Raw genomic sequence first — 27,775 nt, 5'->3', positions numbered from 1 at the left:
TGTAGCACTCTTTAAAGAAATAGTCAATTTTACCTAGCCAGGATACACTGGAAATCCACTTAAAAGAAAAGACAGCAGATTAAAAGATTCCCTTATGTTGTTTCCCCAAAAGTAAAGGCTAAATATTTAGTACACATCACTAAAACAGATGAAAAGATAATGCGTATCTTTAAATATCTTAATACTGTCTTACAAAGTGGAAAAAAGAGACCCATCCAGGCCTATAAAAGCAAAAAAAAAAGGGTAATAAACAAGAATATACAGCAGAGGTAGTCATAAAAAAACTAGCACCATCTTGACATCCACTCAGAAAAGCCAGTAAATGAATACTTAAGACGTTTATTTCCATATCTTCATTTCCAACTGTAATACATTGCTTCTCTATTTAATATCTGAATTTTGTATATATACTGCCTTACTTTGGTTAGCTATATAACTATACTTCAGACTGTAGACCTCAACAGAACCTTTAATATCTAAACACAAATTCTACCTCTAACAAGACCTGGGGATTAAAATAACTGAGAGATCATCGTTTTTTATTTACATCACTTCAGTTTATGTATGTTTAACTCATTCTAAAGACTGTTTCCAACGTGAAAACCAAGTTTAAAATAACTTGATCACCTTGCTTCAAACACAGCTCTTCACATACCATACTCCAGCTCCATCCATGTAAGTAAATCCTGTATCAGAGATAAAAGCTACTTAACATAAATTCAGTGAGGTTGAATCTTTCATAAAAAGCATGAAAATATGGGTTGAAGAAAATTTTCCAGGATGCTACTGTAAGTTTTTTTCTGCAATATTAATGCAGTGAAACAAAATATTAAATTTATTTAAAATATAGATATGAGATTATTCCATTCTGTCCAAACCTATTAAATACCTTCCGAAAGTTTCATAATTCAGTCCTAGTAATTCTTGGAGCTGTGAGCATTTCCTGTTCAGAAAAGTGACCTCTATAAAAGCTCTCAGGAAATTTCAGAAAAATATAATCTTCTAATTTAAAAGTTGATTGATTTGCCAAATGATGCAGCCAGGTTTGCTTCTCTAAAAGCTTCTGATAAAGTCTGCAAAGAGAAGAAATTTAGAATTAAAAACCAAGTATTTGTGCATCAGAAGAAACTTGAGATAGCCATTAACAGCGTTTGTTGTTACCGGGTGTGCGTGACAGACTCTAGCTATATCTTCACAGGATGCTCCATATTCCAGTGCAAGAGCAGCTTCATTTATCATTTCACCAGCACCCTTTAAAATAATAAACCAAGAAGTAATTTTGTTTCCATGACAAAAACAACTACCTTCTAATAGGAGAGATTAGAACAGTTAACTGCCTCCAGTCAGAAAAACCTTAACAGAAAAAAGTAGCACAGAACTGCTTGGGCTCTGAAGCGAGATGGCCTAGATTCAAATCCTACCACTTACTACACCTCAACCATTCACTGATTCTGTGCTTCATTCCATTTATTCACCTCAAAAATGGGAACACCTACTTCACAGGGTCATGAAAACTAAAATTAATGCATGTATTTAGCAAAAAACTGTTACAGAGTAAGCACTCAAATGTTCTATTATCATTATTGATACATCAGATACCTAAGGGAGGGCATGCCTCAGGTGCAATGGCAGGAAAGGCTTCTCTTAGAAGGTGACACTGGAGCTAAGACCTGAATAATAAGCCAGTCATGCAAAGATCTGGAGGCAGAGGATTCTACACAAAGGGTACTATAAGCACAAAGGCTTTCAAATGGGAAAAAATTCAGCCTATTAAGAGACTGAGAGAAGGCCCATGAGACAGGGAATTAGTGAGCAAAGGGGATGAGAGGAAAGAGATGAGGTCAGAAAAGTAGCCAGAACCAAATTTAGCAGGGCCTTTTATGTAAGACTGCAGCGCAGAAAGGACCACTAGAGAGTTTTCTGCAGGCAAATGGCCTGGTGTGTGTTTTAAAGGGATAATCTTAATTACAGCATGGAATATAAATGATACAGCATGGAATGTAGATGATATGATGGGCAAGAACGTCAGTGCTAGAAATGATGCACGAAGAGGCCATATTCAAACTTCCGCTAGTAAATAGTAATCTTAGAAGGTAAACACCAGGTGGTTTTAAATTAATCTACTCAATAACAATGCTTTCCAGAAATCCTAATGGAATTTCTGGTTTTACAATACTCACTGGTCCTAGGATATGTGCTCCCAATACTCTGTCTGTTGATTTCTGGCCAAGTATCTTCACCATGCCATCTGTGTCAGCATTTGTCTTAGCTCTGCTGTTAGCAGCAAATGGGAATTTCCCAACTTTGTACTCAATACCCTGTAAGAAGCAGAAAATGAAAACGTACATAAACTCTCAAAAAATTCATTCCCATTTCGTGAAATCATCTACCATTTGTTCAGAAAATAAATCCCAAGAATCAATTCTTCACAAAGCATACAGAAGGAAAGACCAAAAGGCTTGTAACTGAAATACATTTTGGGTACAAACACAAGCAGATGCAAACATCAGCCCCCCTGGATATATTTCAAAGCCAAATATAAGAGCTCTGGAATTACTAGTTTTTGAATATAGGCAAGTGAATGATCTCCTTTATGATACCTAACAAAGTAAAAAATTATACAAACTTACCTATTATGTTCTACACAGTTATTAAAATGCATTAATGCAATAATGAAAGGATTCTCAACCATCAGTTTCATTAACTCAAATCACGCATTACAGTAAAACTACCCTCGTTTAGAATTCACCTCTTCTTTCAACTGCTCTTCTGATTTGCCAACCCAAGCAACTTCAGGATGTGTATAAATCACCGATGGTACACAATTATAGTCAATGTGCACAGCGCCACCAGCCATCCCTTCAACACAGATAATGCCTTCATCCTCTGCTTTGTGAGCCAGCATTGGACCAGCAACCACATCGCCAATTGCATAGATACTGCCACAGAGATCAAAAGAAACAGTGAACTTCTGAAATCACAGACACTCATCTTCAGCCAGGGTAACAAAACATATGTTTCTCAGTTATTAAGCCACCAAAAAACAAATCAAATATAGCTCTTCAAATATTTGTGAGTTCAGGTTCTAATCTTTGGGTAGTAAAAAAATTCAATTAATTATTTTTGCTTTTACATGTTATAAGTTTACTATCCTTCCCCAAAGCCAATGTATTTTTTAAGCATGGCAAAAGTCTTATTTCCAAAACAGTGTTTGCTTAAAATTACTGAGAATGCAGATAAGTATCCAACTTACTTTGGAATTTTAGTTTGGAATCTGGTATTCACTGGAATTCTACCTCTAGGATCCAGCTCAATTCCAAGTTCTTCTAGTCCTAGATTCTTAGTAAAGGGTCGTCGGCCAATGCAAACCAGGAGTACATCACAAGTGACAACTTCAGCTTTACCACCAGAAGCAGCTTCAATACTATATAATGAACAGTGTGTAACTGTTAAACACACATCTACATGAATAGCTGACAGACTTGGAAATTTAAGCCCATATATTTCTCAAGTATTAAAGACACTTCTAATTTTATTTTTTTATGTTTTTTAAAGACACTTCTAACAGTGTAAGTTTATTTTATTATAAATATAACATAAACATAAGGGTCAGGCAAAGAAAAATGTACATATCCTCCAGAGGTCTATCATTAGAACCTCACAACAACAGGCTGAATAATATGGTGTAAGAAAATTAAGTCTCAAAGTCAGACAGATCCAAGTTCAAGTAGTGCTTCTGCCCCCACCAGCTACGTGACCTTAGGCAAGTTATTTCAGTGTTAAACAAATGGAATGCCAAGCACACAGTAAGCAATCAAATCAATATTACTGATTTCCCCAAGTATCTGTCTAAAAATATTAATTTTACTGAATGTTGAGTTTAAATTTTTCTGAATATATATTATGAAAAAGTACATTACAAATGACACCTGATTAATTTTTCTATCATCAATGCAATCATGAATTTCAATGGACTTGATAAGCAGTATTGAGTTATACTACACAATAAAGTGGTATTAAATTATAAAAAAGTCTGATTCTAAAAACTGCATGTTTTCCTTAAAGAAACACACAGAAGGGTATTATCAAAAACAAATGTAGCGTACTTACGAAACATCAATTTTTCCATCTGACTTCTTAGTAGCACCAGTAACTTTGGTATTCAATTTAAATTTAAATCCTTGTTTCTGAAGGATGCGTTGAAAGTTTTTAGATACCTCCATATCAATTCCAATTCCACCAACGTGACCCAAAAACTCAACTGCTGTCACATCAGCACCAAGTCTTTGCCAAACTGAGCCCTGCAAATAATAAAAAACAATCATAAAGATAAAGGCCTCTATAGCAAATATTTTTAAAAAATCACCTTTATCATATTTTGTGTTAATACGTTCCTATGAGAAGCTCCAAGGTTTAAAATTAACACTGTAACAAACATATATAACTTACTGTATTTATTTACTCACTCAACTTACTGAGCACCTACTATATGCTAGGCACCATTTCAGGTGGCAGACATACATCAGTGAAGAAAACACTGCCCTGAGGGACCTGAAATTCTGACAGTGGAGAAAAATAAGTAAAATTCATGCAGAGGACAGTAAAGAGCTATGAGAAAAATAAAGCAGGAAGTAGAAACAGGACTACTGAAAAGAGGACTGTAATTTTAAAGTGTGGTCAGGGGAAGGCCTTATTGGGGTGACACTTGCACAAAGACTTGGAGAAGGAATGAAATATACCGGTAACTGGTCCAGAAAGAGGAACAACAGTTGAAGCAAGGTTTTGAGGGAGAAGAAGTAACCTCTTATTGCTAATTACTGATGGCTGCAAAATATTAAACTGGCTTCATATATTATTTTCTCAATAGAGAAATGTTTACTTTTTCATGCAAATTATAATTTAAACTAAATGCTGGCTTTTTATTTTAACAACATTTTAACAATTGTAACTTGTGAGTATCTATGTGTGAAACTGGCAATATGAAGATCATTTTACAGCATTAAATAAACTATGTAAAGCTATGAATATATCCTTTGCAAGAATTTATATTAAAATCATCTGATAATTCAAAATTCACCTCAAGAATTTCACCTTACCAGGCTTCCTAGGTGGCGCAGTGGTTGAGAATCCGCCTGCCAATGCAGGGGACACGGGTTCAATCCCTGCTCCAGGAAGATCCCACATGCCACAGAGCAACTAAGCCAGTGTGCCACAACTATTGAGCCTGCACTTTAGAGCCCGTGAGACACAACTATTGAGCCCATGTGCTACAACTACTGAAGCCCATGCACCTAAAGCCCATGCTCCATAAGAGAAGCCATGGCAATGAGGAGCCCACGCACCACCACGAAGAGTAGCCCCCACTCACATCAACTAAAAAAAGAAAGCCTGCACACAGCAAAAAAAGACCCAACACAGCCAATAAAATAAATAATAAATAAATAAATAAAAGAATTTAACCTTACCAACTAACTTAAGTTCATGTATGCATTTAAAAATTTCATGAATTTTGGGGATGAGAACTGAGTTAACTAGAGGAAATTCAGTGACACTAAAAATCTAATAGCAAGCATACACAAAAGATAACTTCAAAATCATGGACTTAAATGTAAAACCCAAGAGTTCTGTTTCTAGACGAAAACAGAGAATTTTTGTGACCATGAGTCAGGCAAACACTTCTTAGCTACAACACTAAACACGCAATCCATAAAAAGGATAAACTGACTCCATCAAAATTAAAAACTTCTCTTCAAAAGAGAGTATTATGAACACAAAAAGAGAAACAACAGGCTGTGAAGAAATGCTTGCAAAACATCTATTGGATAAAGGATTTAAATGTAGATTACATAAAGAACTCTCAAAACTCAATAACAAAACAAACAAACCTGGAAGGAAGTCCAAAAAAGAGAGGGTATATGTATACGTTTAGCTGATTCACTTTGCTGTACAGCAGAAACTAACACATTTTAAGGCAACTATACTCCAATAAAAATTAAAAAGATGAACCCAAGAAAGAACATATAAACAGGCGTGTCATACATTGCTGGGGGTTGTAAAATGATGCAGCTCCTTTGGAGAACAGAGTTCCTTGAAAGGTTAAAAAAAGAATTACTCCTAGGTATATACTCAGCAGAAATGAAAACAGATGTCCACACAAAAACTTGTACACAAATGTTCACAGCATCATTATTCATACTAGCTCCAAAGTGGAAACAATCCAACTGTTCATCAACTGATGAATTAATTTTTTTATAGTTCATGTTCCTTCTTCTATTATAGTTTAATATAGTGCTTTCAAGAACATAGATTTTGGAATCAGACAGATATAAATTTGAATTTTAGCTCTGCCTGTTAATGACTTTACATCCTTGTTAAATTTATAACCCTCTCTGAACTAGTTGATTCATCATAAAAATGAGGTTAAGAATAATTGTCTTATAAGATCTTGTTGGGATTTAATAAAGTTAATACATTTAAGACACTTAACATAGTACCTGGCATTTAACAAGCTCTCAATAAATTGTATATATTACTGGAGCTTCTTAAAGAGTAGGGCACTTGTCTAGCTATGCTCATTGTTCCCTGCTTTGAATTACAGACTTCAAGATGCTGCTTCTCATCATTTCTACTCTTACTATTTCTTACTATTCTGGTTTAGGTTCAGAGGAGTGATTCCTTTTTTTAAAACATCTTTATTGAGATATAATTCACATGTCATATAATTCACCCATTTAAGCCTACAAGCCAATGATTTTAGTACATTCACAAAATTATACATCTGTCGTCAGTATCTAATTATTAAATCCCAACAAAATTTTATAAGGCAATGATTCTTATTCTCATTTTTATGATGAATGGAGCTGGAGGAATCAGGCTCCCTCCCTACTACAAAGCCACAGTAATCAAAACAGTATGATACTGGCACAAAAACAGAAATATAGATCAATGGAACAGGATAGAAAGCCCAGAAATAAACCTACTCAACTATGGTCAATTAACCTATGGCAAAGGAGGCAAGACTATACAATGGAGGAAAGACAGTCTTTTCAATAAATGGTGCTGGGAAAAATGGACAGCTGCATGTAATAAAATGAAACTAAAACGCTCTTTAACACCATACACAAAAATAGAGGTATCACCTCACACCAGTCAGAATGGCCATCATCAAAAAATCTAGAAACAATACATGTTGGAGAGGGTGTGGAGAAAAGGGAACTCTCCTGCACTGTTGGTGGGAATGTAACTTGGTACAGCCACTATGGAAAACAGTTTGGAGGTTCCTTAAAAAACTAAAAATAGAACTACCATATGATCCAGTAATCCCACTACTGGGCATATACCCAGAGAAAACCATAATCCCAAAAGAAACATGTACCATAATGTTTACTGCAGCACTATTTACAATACCCAGGACATGGAAGCAACCTAAATGTCCATCAACAAATGAATGGATAAAGAAGATGTGGCATATACATACAATGGAATATTACTCAGCTATAAAAAGGAATGAAATGGAGCTATATGTAATGAGGTGGACAGAACTTGAATCTGTCATACAGAGTGAAGTAAGCCAGAAAGAGAAAAACATATTGTATGCTAACTCATATATATGGAATCTTAAAAAAAAAAAAAAAGGGATACTGATGAACCAAGTGACAGGACAAGAATAAGGATGCAGATGCAGAGAATGGACTGGAGGACATGGGGGGCGAAGGGGAAGCTGGGACGAAGTGAGAGAGTAGCATAGACATATATATACTACCAACTGTAAAATAGATAGCCAGTGGGAAGTTGCTGTATAACAAAGGGAAATAAACTCGATGATGGGTGATGCCTTAGAGGGCCGGGACGGGGAGGGTGGGGGGAGTCGCGGGAGGGAGGGGATATGGGGATATGTGTACAAATACAGCTGATTGACTTTGGTATACCTCATAAGCTGGTACAAGAGTGTAAAGCAATTATATTCCAATAAAGAGCTTAAAAAAAAATCTACGAGGAAAACATAGGCAGAACATTCTCTGACACAAATCAGAGTAATATCTTTTTTGATCTGTCTCTCAGAGTAATTGAAATAAAAACAAAAACAAATGGGACCTAATTAAACTCAAAAGCTTTTGCACAGCAAAGGAAACTATAAACAAAATGAAAAGACAACTCACAGAATGGGAGAAAATATTTACAAAAGACGTTACCAACAGGGGAATAGTCTCCAAAATTTACAAACAGCTCATATGGCTTAATATCATAAAAGCAACCCAATCAAAAAATGGGCATAAGACCTAAACAGACATTTCTCGAAAGAAAACATACAGATGGCCAAGAAGCACATGAAAACATGCTCAACATCACTAATTATTAGAGAAATGCAAATCAAAACTATAATGAGATAACATCTCACACCAGTCAAAATGGCTATTATCAAAAAACTCACAAACAATACATGCTGGAGAGGATGTGTAGAGAAGGGAACCCTCCTACACTGTTGGTAGGAATGTAAACTGGTAACAGCCACTGTGAAGAACAGTAGGTAGGTTCCTTAAAAAACTAAAAGCTACCATATGATCCTGCAATCCCACTCCAGGGCATATATCCAGAGAAAAACATGGTCCAAAAGGACACATGTACCCCAATGTTAAAGGCAGCACTATTTATAATAGCCAATATATGGAAGCAACCTAAATGTCCATCAACAGATAAATGGATAAAGAAGATGTGGTACAGGTATACAAGGGAATATTACTCAGCTATTAAAAAGAATGAAATAAGGACTTCCCTGGTGGTCCAGTGGGTAAGATTCCGCGCTCCCAATGCAGGGGGGCCTGGGCTCCATCCGTGGTTGGGGAACTAGATCCCACATGCCTCAACTAAATTCACATGCTGCAAATAAGAGTCTGCCTGACGCAACTAGGAGCCTGCCTGACACAACAAAAGAGCCCACATGCCGCAATGAAGACCCAGCGCAGGCTGAATAAATAAATATGAAACCAAGTAGAAGAAAACAGAATTATTTGAAAAAGAAAAAAAAAGAATGAAATAATGCCATTTGCAGCAACACAGATGGACCGAGAGATTGTCATTCTGAATGAAGTCAGATAAAGGCAAAAAACATATGATATTGCTTATATGAGGAATCAAAAAAAAAAAAAAAGATACAAATGAACTTATTTACAAAACAAAAACAGACAACGTACAGAGGGAAAGGGTTGAGGGGAAGGATAGGGAGTTTGGATGACATGTACACACTACTATATTTAAAATGGATAACCAACAAGGACTACTGTATAGCACAGGGAACTCTGCTCAATATTATGTGACAACCTAAATGGGAAAAGAAATTGAAAAAGAATAGACACATGTATACTGAATCACTTTGCTGTACACCTGAAATTAACAGAACATTGTTAATCAACTATAAAATGAAAAGTTATATGTATTATTTTTATTTTACATCCAATATAAAATAAAAAGTTAAAAAATAGAAAGAAAAAAAATAGATTCTGAAATGTGGAGCAGATGTCAATCTTTGCTAAATACTAGAAGAGATTTTTAAATATCCAGTTTGACAATCATTAGACACTACCACAAGTGTTTCAAACAGGTCATGTAAACTACCCATAATTTATTTTCTTAAAGTTTTTCTGGACTGGTTAATGTAGTATATTTTGATATCAGCAAGGTATTCAGTTATGTTTATAAATGGTTAAAGACTGTAGTATCAGGGACTTCCCTGGCAGTCCAGTGGTTAAGACTCTATGCTTCTACTGCAGGGGGGCACAGGGCTCAATCCCTGGTCGGGGAACTAAGATCCTACAGGCAGCACAGTGTGGCCAAAAAAAAAAAAAAAAAAAAAAAACCCCAAAATCCAGGAGAAAAGAATGAAAGAGGAGAGGAGGGGAGGGGAGGGGAGGAGAGGAGAGGGGAGGGGAGGGGAGGGGAGGGGAGAGGGAAAAGGAAAAGCAATGGAGATTTAAATCAAATGGTCAGCATTTCTGCCCTCATGGAATTTATGACAAGTGAAGAAGTAACATTGAGAAAGAAAGATAAATGCTAGAACAAGAAGTACAGGGTGCAATGGAACACTCAACAAGATGACCTAAGGACATCTAGGAAGGGCTCACAAAGTGCAAGAAACTCACAAAGGGATGAAATGTTCCAAACAGAAGGAAGGCCTGCCTACAGATAAAGAATGCAGCTTGTTTAGGAACTGATATTTCAATATACCTTGAACATAGTCTGAGAGGGAAAGGGGTTAGAAATGAGGCTGGAGATTTGAGCCAGCAGCAAACAACGTTTAAGAGTTTATATTTATCCTAACAGCTATAATGAATCACTGAAGGGTTTTCAGCAGGGAAGAGACATGATTACATTTGTGTTACAGAAAAATCACTCCAGCCACTCCGGGGAAAACAGATTAGAAAAAGTTAAAGAAGTCTGAGAAACCTAGGGTAAGACTTCCCTGGTGGTGCAGTGGTTAAGAACCCACCTGCCAATTCAGAGGACACGGGTTTGATCCCTGGTTCGGGAAGATTCCACATGCCATGGAGCAACTAAGCCCATGCACCACAAGTACTGAGCCTGCTCTTTAGAGCCCGTGAGCCACAACTACTGACTCTGCATGCTGCAACTACTGAAGCCCATGCGCCTAGAGCCCATGCTCCACAACAAGAGAAGCCACCACAATGAGAAGCCCGCGCACCGCAACAAAGAATAGCCCCTGCTCGCCACAACTAGAGAAAGCCCACACCCAGCAACAAAGACCCAACGCAGCCAACAAATTAATTAATTAAAGAAAAGGAAGAAGGAGAAAAAAAAAAAGAATCCACCTGCCAATGCAAGGGACAGGGGTGCGATCCCTCATCCGGGAAGATCCCACATGCCATGGAGCAACTAAGCCCGTGTGCCACACTACTACACCCACATACCACAACGAAGAGTAGCCCCCACTCACCACAACTAGAAAGCCTGCACAGAGCAACAAAGACTCAAATGCAGCAAATAAATAAATAAATAAATGACATAATCCTGGCATGAGCTGGGATCTCAGTAGATACATGAAAAGAAGTGGATATATTCATGAGCTACCTAATAGGCAGTATCACACTAGGACTCAGGGACTGACTCAACATGGGGCACAAGGCATGGGAAAGGTTACATATAGTTTCTTAACTTCTTTAGGTCTCTAGATGGCAGTACCACTCACTGAGATGGGAAATGTCAGAAAAGAAATAGGTTTTGTTTTGTATTTTGGGGAACAGAAAAGGGAGAGAAAGGTTAAGTTACACACTTACTGAACTGAGTGCCTATAAGACCTGCAAATAGAGATAAGCATTCAGATATAAAAGTTCAGAGGCAAGGAGAAAGGATTAGGCTGCAAATATTTATGAGTCCTTGGGTAACTAAGAGTGAAGAGAATACTCTGTGGAAAGACAAAAAGGGTCTGCAACAGAACCTGGAGACAGAATCTAGAGTAACACTAACAAAGGGAAGAACAAGAAGTCAGCCAAAAGGGTAGCTGGGAAACCCAAAGAGTGTGGTATGATCAGAGAAGTTAAGGGAAAAGTTTCAAATTCAAGAAAATCAGCAAATGCTGTTTGCTACCAAATAAAACAGTGAATAAAACAGTCTACTGGATTGAGCAATAAATCCATTCATGCCCTGTCAAGAGCAATTTGACAGCACAAGAAGCCATGGGTGAAGGAGTGAGTGGGAACTGATGACAGTGTGTGGGCATCTTTCAGGAAGTCTGGTTGTGAAGAGAAGGTGAGAGGGAAATTAGCAACTGAAGGAGGACACAGGATCAGGAAAAGGCTTATTTATGTGTACAGAGCCTGTGTCTATGAGTGCAAAGGCATCTTGGCATGTGTGAACACACAAGGGTGCCCCCAGAGAGGCTGGTTTAGATGTAAACGAGAAGGAAGCAAAAATAGCAGAGTCTGAAGACTAAAAAAATACAAAAATAAAAATCACAAAACAAAGTCCCCAAGAGGGCAGGAGATAATGCACTACCAAGCACACGTGAAGAGCTCAGTCTTAGGGAAAAAAACATTTCCACAGTTAGAGCAGAGAAGAGCAAGAGAACAAGGGTAATAACAGGTAAAAATATTTTCAAATCTGGGGCATCAGGCTGAGGGAGTTCTCATCTGATGGCTTCTCTCATGAGGAATTTAGGAAACAAGGTCATCTGCAAACAGGGGAAGACAGTGTGCTGGCAGAGGTTTGAGACGAATGGGAAATGAAACAACCAATGCAGATACCAGGAGAATGCACCAGCTGGGAAAATAATGGAGTTGTCAGCAAGGCTGAAGATCCTATTGAGACCTGTGACCAAGAATTTACACGGGCACTAATCTGCAGGGTGCGTGTCCTTCTCCTGGCGTAGTCAATATCCGGGGTATAGCATAAAAAAGACAGACAGCTGAATGTAACCAGGACTAGAGTTCTGCCAAGCAGGTGTGGCAGAACAGCAAGGCAAGGGACTCGAGAACACCTGTAAGGAAGTGGTTAAAGTAACACACTATGGAATCTAAGCTGGAAAGCAGTCAAGACAGGATAAGGGCAGACAGCAAAAACATAAGAGGGATCTAGGGACTAGAAAACTTGATAAAGTTAGAAAGCCTGTCTACCTGAGGAATAACTGAATAAGAAGAAAGGAGCTTATGGTTAGAGAATAAGATGTTTGGATTTGTGATTTCAGAAGTAGAGCAATTCTTGGTGATTACAAGGTAAAATGGCCCTGGGAAAGGACTCCTAAAATGGAGGGAAGAGGTCACTGGACAAATACGAAAGTTGCCAGATGGGAAAAAAAAAAAAAAAAAGGAGAACACACAGGCCAAAGGTATGAGAAAGCAGTATTTAGAGAACTTCAAGTAGTCTGACATTTCTAAAACCTGCGTTAAGAGGGATTAAGATGAGGATGGAGAGGCAGGGAAGAGCCAGATCACGTAAATCATGTCTTTATTTGAAATGCAATTCGCTCAGAATGAGAGCTGTTAGCTGAAGGGCTGGCAGATTTTTAAAAATTAGTTCTAGGGAATAAGAAAGGTGGAAGATGCAGGAAAGCAGATTTCAAAACAAAAGAGAAGTTCTAATGACTAAGGATTACTTACACAGGTTGTCCTGAAAATTCTTTATTCCTAGGTAAGTGTTTAAGCAAAACTCAATACTGGTAAAAGAGTGTAAAGCAATTATATTCCAATAAAGAGCTTAAAAAAAAAAAAACTCAATACTGATCTACCTTTGATGTTATACAAAGCATCACACGGAGGACTGCTAAGTCCTTTCCAACTCCATGGAAGTAATAAGGGGCAGAGAAAACATCACTTACCAATTCTACACCTATTACTCCTGCACCAATGACAACCATCTTTTCTGGAACTTTTTTTAAAGACAAAGCACCTGTAGATGACACTACTGTATCTTCATCAATCTGTAATTTAAAAAAAAAAGATACAATCAAAATTATTTAGAAAAACCTACTGATTACTATAAACTATAATCTCAGTCAGTATAATCACTAAAGATATTAAGTCATTTATTTGCTCTGAGCTGTTTATAACTTATATCCATAGACCCAATATTATCAAAACCCATAAAAAATGCTCACGTAAAATTTTACCATTCAGAATTTCAAAACAAAATGGTCAATTTTAACTTCATATTGAATTCAAATATATCTTAATATAAAGTGTTCTATTTTTGGTCAAGATCACTGCAGAATAAAGACAGGCAACTTCCCAAAGCTGAAAGACTGTCAACACATAGTACTTCATTCAGAGATCTCTCATTCAAAGTTCAAAAAGAGCATAAAGTTGTTTATAAAATATATTTCTGTAGGAAGGTTGTGACAGTTGTAAAAATATGTAAATACCGTAATTCCAGGAAAAGGAGTGACTTCTGAACCTGTGGCTACAAGAATGTTCTTTGTATCAATAACTTGAGTGCTGCCATCGGCTTTCGTAGCGGTGACCTGATTTTTCCCAGTTATCTTTCCATATCCATTTACATGAACAACCTTTATAAAATAATGTTTATAAATTCACAAAGTTTAAAATAATTTTTTGGATAAACAAGATTAGTAAGAAAAAACTATAAAATAATTTATCTAATACAAAATACTTCCCTACTTAGTAATGCTATATATGGAGCAGCAAAAATCTTGTTATATGTATTGGAGAAATCGATTTCAGGTTAACATACTGTTTTAAATTAAATAAACATCCTCCAGCAGCCAAGTTCTAATAACATTACTGTCAGCATAAAGCAATGTTTAATGTGTATATAAAATAAAGCAAAAACCTGAACATTAAACACACTGACCTTATTCTGTTTGAATAAATGGGCAATTCCCCCCGTTAAAGCTTTTACTGCATTACTCTTCTGCTCCATCATCTTCTCTAAATTCAAGCGAACTTCAGACACTGTAATTTGTTAAATAAATCTTTAGTCCATAGCTAAATTCCTGAAGCAATGTATGATATTTTTCACAAATCAATGTCTGAAAAATTGCAGCCTAATGCTTACAGAACTATATAAAAGGCAATATTAAAAATTTTTAATCTAATAAGTGATATAATAATTGTAGCTGGCAAAAGGCTGACAGCATCCTATCACAATAACGGCACCTATCTCACACACCATAAAATGTCCTCCTTCAGGAAAAATTAAGTCCAAAATAAAATATTATACCCCACTATGACAATATATTCTTTAAACACCTTATGATGATCATAAGTCTGGAAGAGATTTAAATTTAAGTATTGATAAAAATGACAAAGTAAAATGTCACCGGAAATCTTTAACAAAAGAAAAGGCTAAATTTCATAAAACAGAAACTACTAAAAATATACATTTGAAAACTTCAAATGCAGAAGCTTAATATAAAAGTTTAATCAACTAGATTTTACTCACTCATTTAATTCAGAAGAAAACTTTGAAGCAATAATATAAGATAAAGAAGCTCAAACTCAACAGAACCTTGGAAGTAAGAATATCTCTGAAATCAGCTCATGTAACCAACACATACCTTAGAGATGAGGAAACATAGGCCCTGAGATATCTGATTTACCTAAGATCACAGAGCTAGTACATGAAGCTCTGCCTACAATGCACGTCTTTGACTAGCCCTTTCTCTTCTTTCCTCAATGGGTACGGAAAGTGAGTTTTGAATCTACTTTTCATCAGTTTAATACATTTGCTTTAATGTATATACATCACTCCTATACCTACCTGTCTGCCTACGCTACAGCCCAATCTTTCAGCAACCTACTGCTATAAAGAAATAAATGAAGGAAAATCAATTAACCCTCACCACCACCAAGCTGTGTTTCGGGCCTTCCTAGAAGAACTACCCTCCTGGATGTATCTGTAAACAACTATAACTGGAGAGAAAGGATAAAATGAAACCAGTCCAAAAAGAATGGCAGGAGATATGACATACCAAATTAAAACCTTATGAAAGTCCTTTTCCACTATGCTGCATCATTCCCCCTCTCCATGCATCTCTTTCCACTACCACCTCAAGTAGACCTTTCCTCCTTCCTTCACCAACATTTGTCCATTGTACTCAGGAATCTAGCGCCCCCTAGTGATATCTAGGTTTCAGGGAAATTAAATACTGACTTCTCACACGTTAGAAAGGAGCAGAAGTCATAGTAGAAGTATGGATTTAAGCCTTCTTCCTTAAATAAATCTTTTCAGATTTTTAAGATCTTTTTCTTACTCTTCCCTCACTAAACATATATTACACACTCATTAGACACAAGTAAGTCCTTAGCCAGAAGAGTCAATTTAAGTGATAATATTGCTAAATATGAAAGGTATACTTACTTTCAATTCCCCTAGATGCAAAATCTTTTCCATGGGCCAAATGGTAATAATGAGAGTTATTCAATAAAGCCTGAAGAAAATAAAAAGACAAAATTATCAAATTTCACAAACTATATAAAATCAAAAACCACTTACAAAATGACATTCTCTTTGTGAAATAGCATATAGGACTACACCAATTCAGTTTCTGTTCTTACATAATTAATCTAAGACAAACAATAACAAATTAAATGTTCAACAAACAAGAACGAAAAAAATATCTTTACTTTCTTTAAAAGCAAAGGATTAAGTACACACTTCAGAATGGCAGGTTAAAAAGGCAGTCATGTTTCCACACACAAAGGACCTAAAAGAAGAATTCACTATCTATTATCTGTTTCACTGAAAAGGAAAGCTAAAAAGAAAAAAAAAAAGGAACACCAGAGTCTGGTCATCAGAGCCTAGCTCAAAGGCTAGGCATTCTGAGACAAGGAAGTTATTTCAGGAATGTATGGCAGACAGCACTCTTAAGTTTTAACAAGGGAAAAATGTGTTTTTATCATCCCTGGGTTATTTTTTAATAACTGTATTAGTTTAATATTCTAATCTCAATATATCCTAGTTGGTGGCTAATGAAAAAATTTCTGCACTGCATAAAACATATGCTCACCTTAGAAGGAATACAACCAACATTCAAGCATGTTCCACCAAGTGTTTCATTTTTCTCAACGCAGACTGTCTACAACCAAAGAAAACATTACTTACTGCACAGAACCTGCAATGTTTCAGTCCACTAAAATCCCAAATGTATCTCTCTTAATTCTTCTACAAAATATGCTACTGAAGCTGTGTTTGTGAGAATGAACCAGACTTTTTTACAATTTATTATTTGAATAATACTAACCCAAAAGTGAATTATTCTAAAAGATAGTTTTGTTTAATAACCAAACACATGTTTTTAGCTCTATTAATGCATCTTCCAAAGTGTGATTAGAAGCCAAAACAAAAAGGATTGGGGGGAAAGGAAAAATAATGACTTCACTTTCCATTTCATAAAAATACTACAACTGAATAAACCCTCTCTCTTCATTAGTCTCAGGCCTAAATATAATTTATAGAATTAAGAAATTATTTAGTTATTAATTACCTGCAAAGTATTTTGTGAATGTGATCAACTCTTTCCAAATGAAAAGGAATCAACCCCTAGTTTGAACCTAAACCTTACCTTGAAGCCTAACTGGGCAGCTTTAATAGCAGCAACATATCCTCCAGGACCAGAACCTATCACTGTTACATCAGCATCAACTACAATAAAAGCAAATTGATACAAAACAATAAATTGCTTAATACTGACCAAAAACAGTACATTAAAAAAAAAAATCTTACATTTTACACCTCCAAGAAAGTGCAAATAACCAGCATTTTCTACATAGTACTATTCATTCCTAGGTACCTGGTGTTCTTTGACATAACTGAAAATAGCACAGATTTTTACATTTTGTTTTCTATTTATTCATGAAGGCATACTGAAATATAACTGAGTTCTGTATCCAATGACCTTGCTAAATTCCATACAGTTTTATTTAATAACAGACAGGCATTTACTGACACATCTTCATGAAGGAAAGAGCCTGAGCTTTGGACTCTGATATATCTGGCTTCAGATCTCAGCTCCTGTCACTTATTAGTTGTGCGACTAAGTGACCTCATTTTTCTTCATACAGGAACAATAACACTGATGTTTGGATTAAGTAAGATAATTTTGTATAATACCTTAATTCTCTCAATAAAGTTAAGACTGATTATATCCTTTTCAGGCACTTAACTTCTAAGAAATTGGGGGAAAACTTTGCTTCCCTATAATACATGGCAAATACGTTTTGAACTTTATTTGAATAATGATAAATTTTGTACAGTTTAAGATAACAGGCTAACCAGAACATTCAATGAACTATTCTGGACATTTATCATATAAAGTTAAGAAACTGAAAGTTAACTTTCATCAGTGCCCTGAGGAATACAATTATGATACAAATGTAAAAATAAGTTCAGTTATTCCCATTCTCCTCAATCCAACATCAAATAAAGCAACAATGACTGTTAAGAGTTACAGTCTCCCTTCCCCCCACCCCACCACCCCGTCCGTACAACCTAGCATTTTACACGCTTTCACATTTATTATCATGTTTTTCTCAGAACTTCCAAGGAGGAAGGTAAGGATGGTATATATCTGATATATCACAGATAAAAAACACTAGTTTCAGAGAGGTCAATTAACTCACCCAAGGTCATCTAGCAACCGTGTGGTAGAGACAAAACTAAGCTTTTTGTCTCTCCTTCCAGTGATCTTTCCATTATTCAACACTACTCCATGCCTCAATTTCAACCATTCCTGAGCAATAATCAAGCTTTATAACTATTAGCTGCTAGCTGACCTTAGATGAGTTATTTAATCTGCTTCACCTTCAGTTTATTCATCTGCAAAATAAAGAGCACAAAAAAATCTACCTCATACAGCTGTAATACAGAATAAATAACGTATCCAAAAAGCTTAGCATAGTACCTGGAATGTACAAAGTAAGAACTCACTATACCATCACTACATTCTGGCCTACAAAGACAGCAATTTTAATTTCTTATCATCAACTAACAAGTTATCCGACCCAGTTATCCACAGAATCTAAGAATCGTCCTAACGAATAAATCAAAGCACTAATTCTCTTTGGTTATATCAGACGATAATTAGGATTATTCAATACATGAAAAAAATATAGCTACTCCAATACATAATTAAAGTGTTCCTTCAATTTTTACTGATCCATTTGTCCTTTTTTGGCCACAGTGCTTGGTTTACTCATTCGTGTTCAGAATTAAGTATATAATAAAATGTACTTCTATTTCAAATCTTGAACCAAATGAGGACCTACACAACATCCCTTAGTTCAGGTCCTAATTTTTAATTTCACAGTAATCTAAATACAAGCTACAAAACATGTTTCTTTGTTGAATTTTTAACATTTTTTTGATTATAATATACACATTTATTGATTAAATTTAAACACAAGAAAGCCAAAAAACCTGTGTATTATTTCCCAATTTATTATGTGATCTTAGGTCGTTTTAAAAACCAGAGAAAATACCAAAAACAGTTCACCTTGCACTGAAGATACTAAATGTATCATTCCCTCAGAATCCCACTAAAGTGCTATGAAGCACAAAGATGAAAGGAAAAAAGAAAAGTCTTCATCTAAAGATGTGTCAAATGAAAGCATAGGAGGGTATGATCCAGCGCAGAGCTTCAAAAATAAGCCATTATGGGCTTCCTAGGTGGCGCAGTGGTTAAGAATCTGCCTGCCAATGCAGAGGTCACAGGTTCGATCCCAGCTCCAGGAAGATCCCACATGCCACGGAGCAACTAAGCCCGTGTGCCAAAAAATAAATAAATAAATTAAAAAAAAAAAAGCCATTATTTAGGGGAAGTCTACCCATGTCTGCAATTTACCTTGAAATGCATCAAAAAGTAAGAAATGGGTATGTATATGGATGAACAGATATGTGATGATCTAAGTATAGCAAAATGTGAAGAATCCAGGGATATTCATTGTAAAATTCTTGCAACTTCTCTAAATGTTTGCAATTTTTCATAATAAAATACTGGAAAAACAAAACAGTTAGCTTCACCTTTACCAAAGGCAACTTGCAAGTGAAAGTTTACAACACAGGATTCTGACTCACCATCTCCTTGTCAAGAAGCACTTCTCAATTCGGTGCCCAAACATAGTTTTAAAAATCAGGATACAGAAAAGTAGTTAAACAAAATGCATTAATTTAGGGCACGCTTGATGGAAAATTTTACAAAACTAGCATCAGCCTTTAAAAGTGAAAAAGAAAAACTGAAAAGGATATACAAATTGATAGCGTAAGAGAAAGATGACTAAGCCAAAATGTAAAAAGACAGCTGGATAGCAATCTTCATTTCAGGTGGTAGTAAAATACCAGGAGAACGCTATCAGGTTGATAGTTTAAAAAATACTAGGGTACAATAAGAGGTGACTGAATTAGGAGAAAAGTGCTCTACAACTTATTCTACAAACGTTACTTATTATATCATTATGAGGAAACTAAGGACGCAACATTATCAAGGCTACCACTGAAATAAAGATGTTGGGTTACAAACCAATCGTAATCATCAACAAATTACAACACAAGTATTAAGACGTCAGCCTGCAATGTTATCTGCCACTTGGATAATTTACATGCCAGGCAGTGAGCTAAATGCTCCTTATGGTTTTCTTTAAGCCTCAGGACATCTCTGTTATATATTTATTACTGCCATTTAACAGAAAGAAAATAAGGCTGAGGGTAAGTAAACAGCCTGCATAAGGTTTCACAACCTAGTAAGTGATCCAGCCAGGATTCAAACCAAATTCTCCAGATTCTGAAACCTATGCTCCTACACCATTATGCCTTCCAAACACTCAGATGATTCCATGATCTCCTGGTCAATCAGGAACTTCAAGTAAAATGACAAGAAGCTCTTTGTTTATGAGAATGAAAACAGATTTCATGAACGCCTACCCTATAAGGAAATCACCACTACCTTCAAAAACCTTATGTTATAGTTGGGGAAATAGGCACATATCAAAGTGTAGATAAACCAAGAATATTTTTAAAAAGAAAAAAAAAGGAATAGGAAAAGAAATATCATAAGGCAGTAATCATTAACTACCAATTTCACTAAATGAGTAAAAGAGCTACTTGGTAAAGTTTATTTGTTTTGTTGGGGGGGGGGGGGTGCTGTTTTAAAATTATCAATAACCTGGGACTTCCCTGGCGGTGCAGTGGTTAAGACTCCGCACTTCCATTGCATGGGGCGTGGGTTCAATGCCTGGTCGGAGAACTAAGATGCCACATGCCACACAGTGCAGCTGGAAAAAAATTAATTAATTAAAAAAATAGCCTTAATCTTCAGTCTATTTCCATAGTCGCATTGTCTACCTGTGATCACTCAAAACTGCTCAGCCTCAAAGAAAATCTTGAATTCTAATACTTTACACTTTCTGATTATAACCCTAAAACACCCTAGTCCATAAGGAAAGAGGAACATAGTAAAAGAATAAAGGATTTGATGTAAAACAAACCTGAGTTCAAATATGAGCTCTACCATTTCTTAAATTCTTGGGCAAATTATTTAATCTCTCTGGGCTTTGATGCAACACAGGTGTAATAGTGATGATAATACCTACATCCCAGGGTAGAGAGATGAGAGATAAGGTATGTCAAGATCCTAGGAGGATGCCAGGTGCATACCGGGCACTCAACAAGGGTTTCTTCCCTTCTCAGATCCACCTCCCAACTTTGATCTTGAAGCCTCCAGTCTCATCCCTGCCCTCCCCAGCTACCATGGTGTTACCTCCTGCCAAAACCCAACTTGGACCTTATTCTCTTGCTTCTCATTGGTTTCCCTGTCTCTTGTTAGATAAATTCCAAGTTCCTAAATATACATCCAAATCTCTTCAATAACTATTTCTCCAGCCTCATCTTCCACCACACTCTGCTCATGCACCGATATCATGCAGTTTAAGCTTCAGCAACAATGAATTACTGGTAGCCTACACCCACAGAACTGTGCAGGTCTACCTATATACATTCTGGACCATCTCATGTATTTCACATTACAGACACTATTCTAAGCTCTTGGGCTACCGATAAATGACAAAGCCCTGGTTCTTACAGTCTAATGAGAGAGAAAACGTATTACAATAAAAACTATAATCTGCAAACAGAATGAGCTTTAAAAACAAATCTGATGGGCTTCCTAGGTGGCGCAGTGGTTAAGAATCCGCCGGCCAATGCAAGGGAGCAGGCTTCCCCTGCTCCAGGAAGATTCCACATGCTGCGGAGCAACTAAGCCTGTGCACCACAACTGTTGAGTCCGCGCTTTAGAGCCCGTGAGCCACAACTATTGAGCCCATGTGCTGCAACTACTGAAGCCCACACACCTAGAGCCTGTGCTCCACAACAAGAGAAGCCACTGCAATGAGGAGCCCGCGCATCACAATGAAGAGTGGCCCCCACTCACTGCAACTAAAGAAAGCCTGCACGCAGCAAAAAAGACCCAACACAGCCAATAAAATAAATTTTAAAAAAAATCTGATTATATCATGCACCTGCTTAAAATACTTCAATGACCTCCAATTGCCCTGAAAATAAAGAGTTAGGGTCTTTTGTAAACTGGAGAAGTCAACCGTCAACATATTTCAGCCACATGGGCCCTTTTCAAGCTCGTCAAATGCACTGTGCTCCTTCTCACAACAAAATAGTCCCACAAGCCGTTCCTTCTACCTGGAACACCTCCTCCCATACCCACTCCTACCCCCCTTCAGATATCAACATCATTTCCTTAGGGAAATAATTGTGACCATTCCTGATCCATATATCAAAGCTCCCTATGCTCTGGGGAGTCCTTATCACAATTATAATTATTTGTTAGATGTTTATATTCCCCCAGCTGATTGTAAAAAACCACATCTTGTCTATCTTGTTCACTGCTGTATCCCAGCAACTAGTCCAATAACTCACACAAAGTAGATACTTCGTATCTGTTAAAATAATGAATGAATGAACGGTAGCAAATGTGACTGATTAAGGGCTGTAGGTCTATGCCTGTCATGAAAGGGTTCATATCAAAAATAACAGGGACTTCCCTGGTGGTCTAGTGGTAAAGAATTCGCCTTCCAATGCAGGGGACGACGTGGGTTCAATACCTGGTCAGGGAACTCAGATCCCATGTACCATGGGACAACTAAGCCCATGCACCACAACTACTGAGCCCGCATGCCGCAGCTACAACCTGACAGAGCCAATAAATAAATTTTTTTAAAAGTCGAAAAAAAAAAAAAACCACTCAACAACACACAATATTTTTCAAATCTTGATGAACTCAGTTCATATCCAAACACCTCCCAGATGCTGTAACAGGGACTGTACCATAATAAGCCTGAACTTCTCAAGCTGGTCAACCAATACTCATCTAAGGAGGCAGGCCAAACAGAACAATGATTAAGAGTGTAAGCTCTAGAGTCAGAAGAAACTGCCCGGCTCTGTCATTTCCTAGCTAAGCTCTTTTGACTCAGCCCCTCCATTCACTAAATGGGGAAAATAGCAGCACATACCTGGTAGGACGGCCACAAGGACTAAAGGCTATGCCTGAGACAGACTAAATAAGCCCTCAGTGCATCGGTTAGTATCACTGTTGTTGCTGGGTACTTACTGTGTACCAGGCACCATACTGGATGCTTGTGATGGAGCGTAACTAAAACAGACACGGCCCCAGGGCTTATTCCATAAATATGTACTGAGTACCTACAGCACCATTTTCGGTGCGAAACAAGTCACATTCACAGTCCTTGCCCTAATGAAGTGTGCACTCTTGAGGAAAGGACAAACATTAAACACACACCTCAGATGAAATACAAATATGCACGTAAAATGCTTGTTACTTCATCCAGCCAAAGACTTTATATACGGAATCTACATGGGTACTAAGGGATTATAATTTACTTGATGTCAAGGGATCACTACATTATTGGATTCACCATAGCTCAGTTATCTCCGTAACTTTACAATCTAAGTTCCTGCTCAGGGACTGCCTGGCAAATGGAAGGTACTAAATAAATCTTGGCTGAATACGTAATACCAAAGGTGTAGAATGAGCCATGCGAAATCTTTACTTGCATGCTTTGGAAATGAAGATCTAGCATTTCTCCTGCTGAGCTGAGAAGAGTAAGTACTATTCCCATTTAACACAAGAGAGGAAGGGTGTATGCCAATTATACTTCATAAAACTGAAAGGGGAAAAGGGGGACAAAGGATATAACAGGTCCAACTCCTCCATCACCATAAAATTCGTATTTTTTAAAGGACTTCGTAACCTGTTCAAAGCCAGGATAAATCACCCACTGTCGGTCAGTAGTGACCCGAATCCTTCTACTACTCTTTCTTTCAGGAATAAAATATACAAAATGATAACAGTGTAACAACAGTTTAAGGATACAGGATAAAATTATTTCACAGAATGCAGGGAGACAGATGGTCACAGATCCTCCCAGCTAATGGTTTCTATAATGAAGGTTTAAGACATCATATGCAACTTTACTTATGATTATATGAGCGATTCCAGAAAATGTCAAAATAGAAATTTCAAATAATCAATAGTCTTGGCACTGGGAGGCCAAAGTATCTTACTATAAACCCATTAATTCCTTGTTTTAAATACTTTAAAACATAAAGTACATATCCTTTACAGAAGCTTCAAAAATATAAAAAGTATAAAGAAGTATCCATAATTCACAGCTTCCTTTCAGAGAACATTCTTCTAATTTTTAAAATGTGCTTTTGATAAGCCCAACAAGATTTTCATTCAACATGGGAAAAGATTTCTTACCATTCTAAGCAGTGTTAAGCCACTAACACAATCTTACCCAGCAGACAGAATTAACTTTTTTTTTTTTTTTGGCCACAGGGATAGAACCCATGCCCCCTGCAGTGGAAGTCCATAACTTTTTAAATGTAAACATATAAAATCGCTGCCCTGCCCAACACCCTTCAGTGGTTTCCCTTCACACTTGGAGTAAAACCCTGGCCTGGTTTACAAAACCCTCTACAATCTGATCCATCTACCTCTCTGATTTTACACTGTATGGGTCTCTGCTCTAGCCACACCAGCTGTTTTGCAATTCCTTAAACCTTTCAGACGAATTCTCACCTTGGACCCTTCTCACTGCTGTCTCCCCCTGCCTGAAATAACCTACTCACTTTACTCAGGCCCTTGCACAGAAAAGCCCTGATACCCTATCTAAAAAAGTCTCCTTACCTCCCAATTACTGGCTTTCATTTTCAATGACTTCCCAAAATATTTTCCCATTACCTGTGTACTGTTTGTCTTTTACCACCAGACTACAAGTTCCATAAGAGCAGGGCCTTGCCTCGTTCACCACCCAGAACACGCTAGGTGCTCAATAAACATTTAAGTGAATACATATGTGAACAAATGAATTCTATGACCTATTATTTTATCATTAGTTACTCTAAAATTCACTTGCTTTTACATTGAAACACAAAGGAAATTTGAGCTAATATGAGGAAAACCTGTTTTACCAAGTACTTACTTGGTTGATCTGCATAAGTTCTCAGTGGCACCACAGAAACTCCTTGCAGACCATGAGATATCCGATTGAAATGGCCTCTCTGAAGAAAAGAAAGTGTTCCTATTATGCAAAGTATGAATTCAAAATATACAACTACTGAAGGTCCATGAAAACAGTGAGTTGAGGCAAATGTATCAAGCAATGATTACTAATGTCTCTTCCACTGCCACAGAGGTGACACATTATTTTTTCCTCTTCTGTAAAAACAATCAGCTTGCCACACTTTTTATTATGAATAGTCAACAACCCATTTAATATTTAACCTAACATGTTATTCAGTAGTGTTAAATTTTATTAAACCTTCAGGAAGCACAGCTAACCTTTAGTACCAAGGGTCATTTTAATGTTATAACTAAATTGTTTAAAGTTCTAGCTCAAGTACTTTTATAATTTGCACCATGACAATCCTTTTACTTGTGATTACTGTTTCCTAACTCAAATCTACCACATACAATCTATGAAGATGTACCTGAAGCATCCAATAGGAATAGAAAATTAGACAAGATACCTTAGAAAACTGCACTATGTACTCACATTCAAGACCTACTCTAGTTTTACAAACTGCATCATAATCTCCACAACAACCTCTGAATGTGGATGGCTACTATTTCCTAAGGACAGTGAGGCACAAAGGAACAAAGCAAATAGCTCCTATCACAGCAGGCAAATGGGAAGCAGTGACAAAACCTACACTGATTTAGTAATGTTGTCTATTTCAAGGCAATTCTTGCACCTGAGGTCAGGACAGCGGACCAAAGAACAGCCGACTAAACGTCAGTCCGGAGTTTTAGTCCCAGCTCTGCCTCTCACTATAAGTAGGACTTCTTGCATGTTACACTAACTCTGGAAAACACAGGCTACTCATCTTTGAATCAAAGGAGTCTGGTCACGGTATTATTTTTAAGGTCTCCATCAATACTGCACCCAGCCACAATCCCACATATATACAATCTGGGTGTATTTGGTACATAGATAAAAAGGGAAAGCTGTCCCGACAACAACTTTCTACAATTAGACAGACTTCTAGGAGGAAAGTCAATGGACACTAGCTTAAAGCTGCAAACACAAGGGACCTTTGAGGAGTTCCTAGGACTAGGTGTTAGGGCTGAATCTGAGTCTTTCAAGCGGTGGCCCGAGGCTATCTGTCCACGGCAGAAAAGCCACTCACGGGCCGGGATTAGGATTAGGAAAAGGCATAAAAAGACGACCATATGGGGCAAGGTCGACTCATACTTCCTCCGCCAAGGTGGCAAAGCCTATTTTGTGCGACCCCCAGGTCCCACGGCCCAGGCTTGGGATGGGGCTGCGTGTGACTGCCGGCCGTCACACCACCGCCCAGGCCTCGGCTTCGGAGCCGCAGCCGGGAGCGAGCCGGCTCGCGGGCGGAGCCGCAGGGGGTCCCGGCCTGGCCGCCGGCCTCTCCCACCCCATGTCCCGGAGCCCGTCAGCGGGCCTCTCTGTGCCTCTGGCTCAGCACAACGCCACCCGGTCCGCCCTCACCTTGGCCAAGGAACAGGACACACGACTCCAGCTCTGCATTTTGCCGCTGGACTTCCCTTTCCGCCAAGGCTTCCTCCGCCGCTAAGCGTCTCCGCCGGCTCGCCAAGGTCTTCCCGCCCTGCGCATGCACGAGCGCGGCCTGCGTCCTCGGTCAGACGCCGCGCGATTGGCCCGCGCGGTGCGTGCCTGTCAGGCTCGGCGTCGTACACTGTCGTAAGGGCCGGAGTGCTTTGTGGCAGCGGGGAGTGAGGGACCATTTTAGGGTAAGAAAGCCTCGGGAGTTGTCATGCGATTTTATACTTGGAAGGCGGAGTAAGTAAACAAAGCTATGGTTTGCTTAAAGCACGCTACAGAAAGTGAAGTTTCACCAGTTCTTGACTGTGCTAGGCTGAGGAATCTCAGCAATTTCCGGGCATTATCTCACTTTATCCTTAAATATATGCAGGATTCCGAGTTCTCAGATGAAGCCCTAAAAGGTTAAACAACACCCCCAAGGTCTCACCAAGGACAGAGAGCTGCAGCCCTAAGGTCAAAGCTTTTAGCCTTAATTACTGCTTTATAATTTCTCCCTCAGATCAAATGCCATATAAGAGACAGGGTCACAGACTTTGGTATCACTGACATCCTACTCTAAGTAACTAAGCTGACTAGCAACATGTAGAGAACACTATCGTCTATCTCCTCACCTGGGAAACACACCTCCCTGAGAGCAAATTAGAATGGGTGGGGTGGGGGGTGAAATTATGTTTTTATAAGAGACAGTAGAATACATTGTCTTTAAGACTGAGCATGGAGGTCTAAGGTCTGATCCTTGCTTTGCGGTAACTGTATAACGTGAATAAAACTTAATTCTGCATTTCTCGAAAGTTTACTGCCCAGGCACTGTGGATTTAAATACTAATTAGAAATTAATGGGAATTCCCTGGCGGTTCACTGATTAAGACTTTGCGCTCTCACCTCCAAGGGCCCAGGTTCATCCCTGGTCAGGGAACTAAGATCCCATAAGTCTTGCAGCATGGCCAAAAGAAAAAAAAAAAAAAAAAGGAAAAGGAAAAGAAAAAGAAAGAAATTACTCTTTGCCCAGGCAAGCTGTTTTAGGGGAGAAGATATGAATGCTATTTAGTGTTTGTTATAGAGGCTGCCACTTTGCATTCAATATCCATTCTCCCTCTTCTTTCCCCTATACATGAGCATTTTGGCCATCTTAACCATTTTTATGGCTTTAGCACCCATCTACGTACACTGATAACTCCTAGATCCTT

The 27,775-nt window shown here is 37.8% G+C and overlaps 1 protein-coding gene across 1 annotated transcript; it reads right to left on the bottom strand.

Moving 5' to 3' along the window:
* Positions 1-323: 323 nt before the first annotated feature.
* DLD (dihydrolipoamide dehydrogenase) lies at positions 324-26,651 on the bottom strand. The gene is made up of 14 exons (XM_057730326.1): positions 26,514-26,651; positions 24,975-25,053; positions 17,030-17,109; positions 16,475-16,543; positions 15,826-15,895; positions 14,317-14,417; positions 13,868-14,011; positions 13,325-13,426; positions 4,111-4,301; positions 3,254-3,424; positions 2,750-2,939; positions 2,181-2,318; positions 1,162-1,251; positions 324-1,073 (listed from the first exon to the last, which is right to left on the bottom strand). The coding sequence occupies exons 1-14, from the start codon at positions 26,550-26,552 to the stop codon at positions 1,008-1,010; spliced, it is 1,530 nt and encodes a 509-aa protein (XP_057586309.1). The 5' UTR covers positions 26,553-26,651; the 3' UTR covers positions 324-1,007.
* Positions 26,652-27,775: the final 1,124 nt, after the last annotated feature.

The sequence above is a fragment of the Hippopotamus amphibius genome, chromosome 4 (genome assembly GCF_030028045.1).
Source record: "Hippopotamus amphibius kiboko isolate mHipAmp2 chromosome 4, mHipAmp2.hap2, whole genome shotgun sequence".
Lineage (NCBI taxonomy): Eukaryota > Metazoa > Chordata > Mammalia > Artiodactyla > Hippopotamidae > Hippopotamus > Hippopotamus amphibius.
This window is presented reverse-complemented; position numbering and strand designations above follow the sequence as displayed.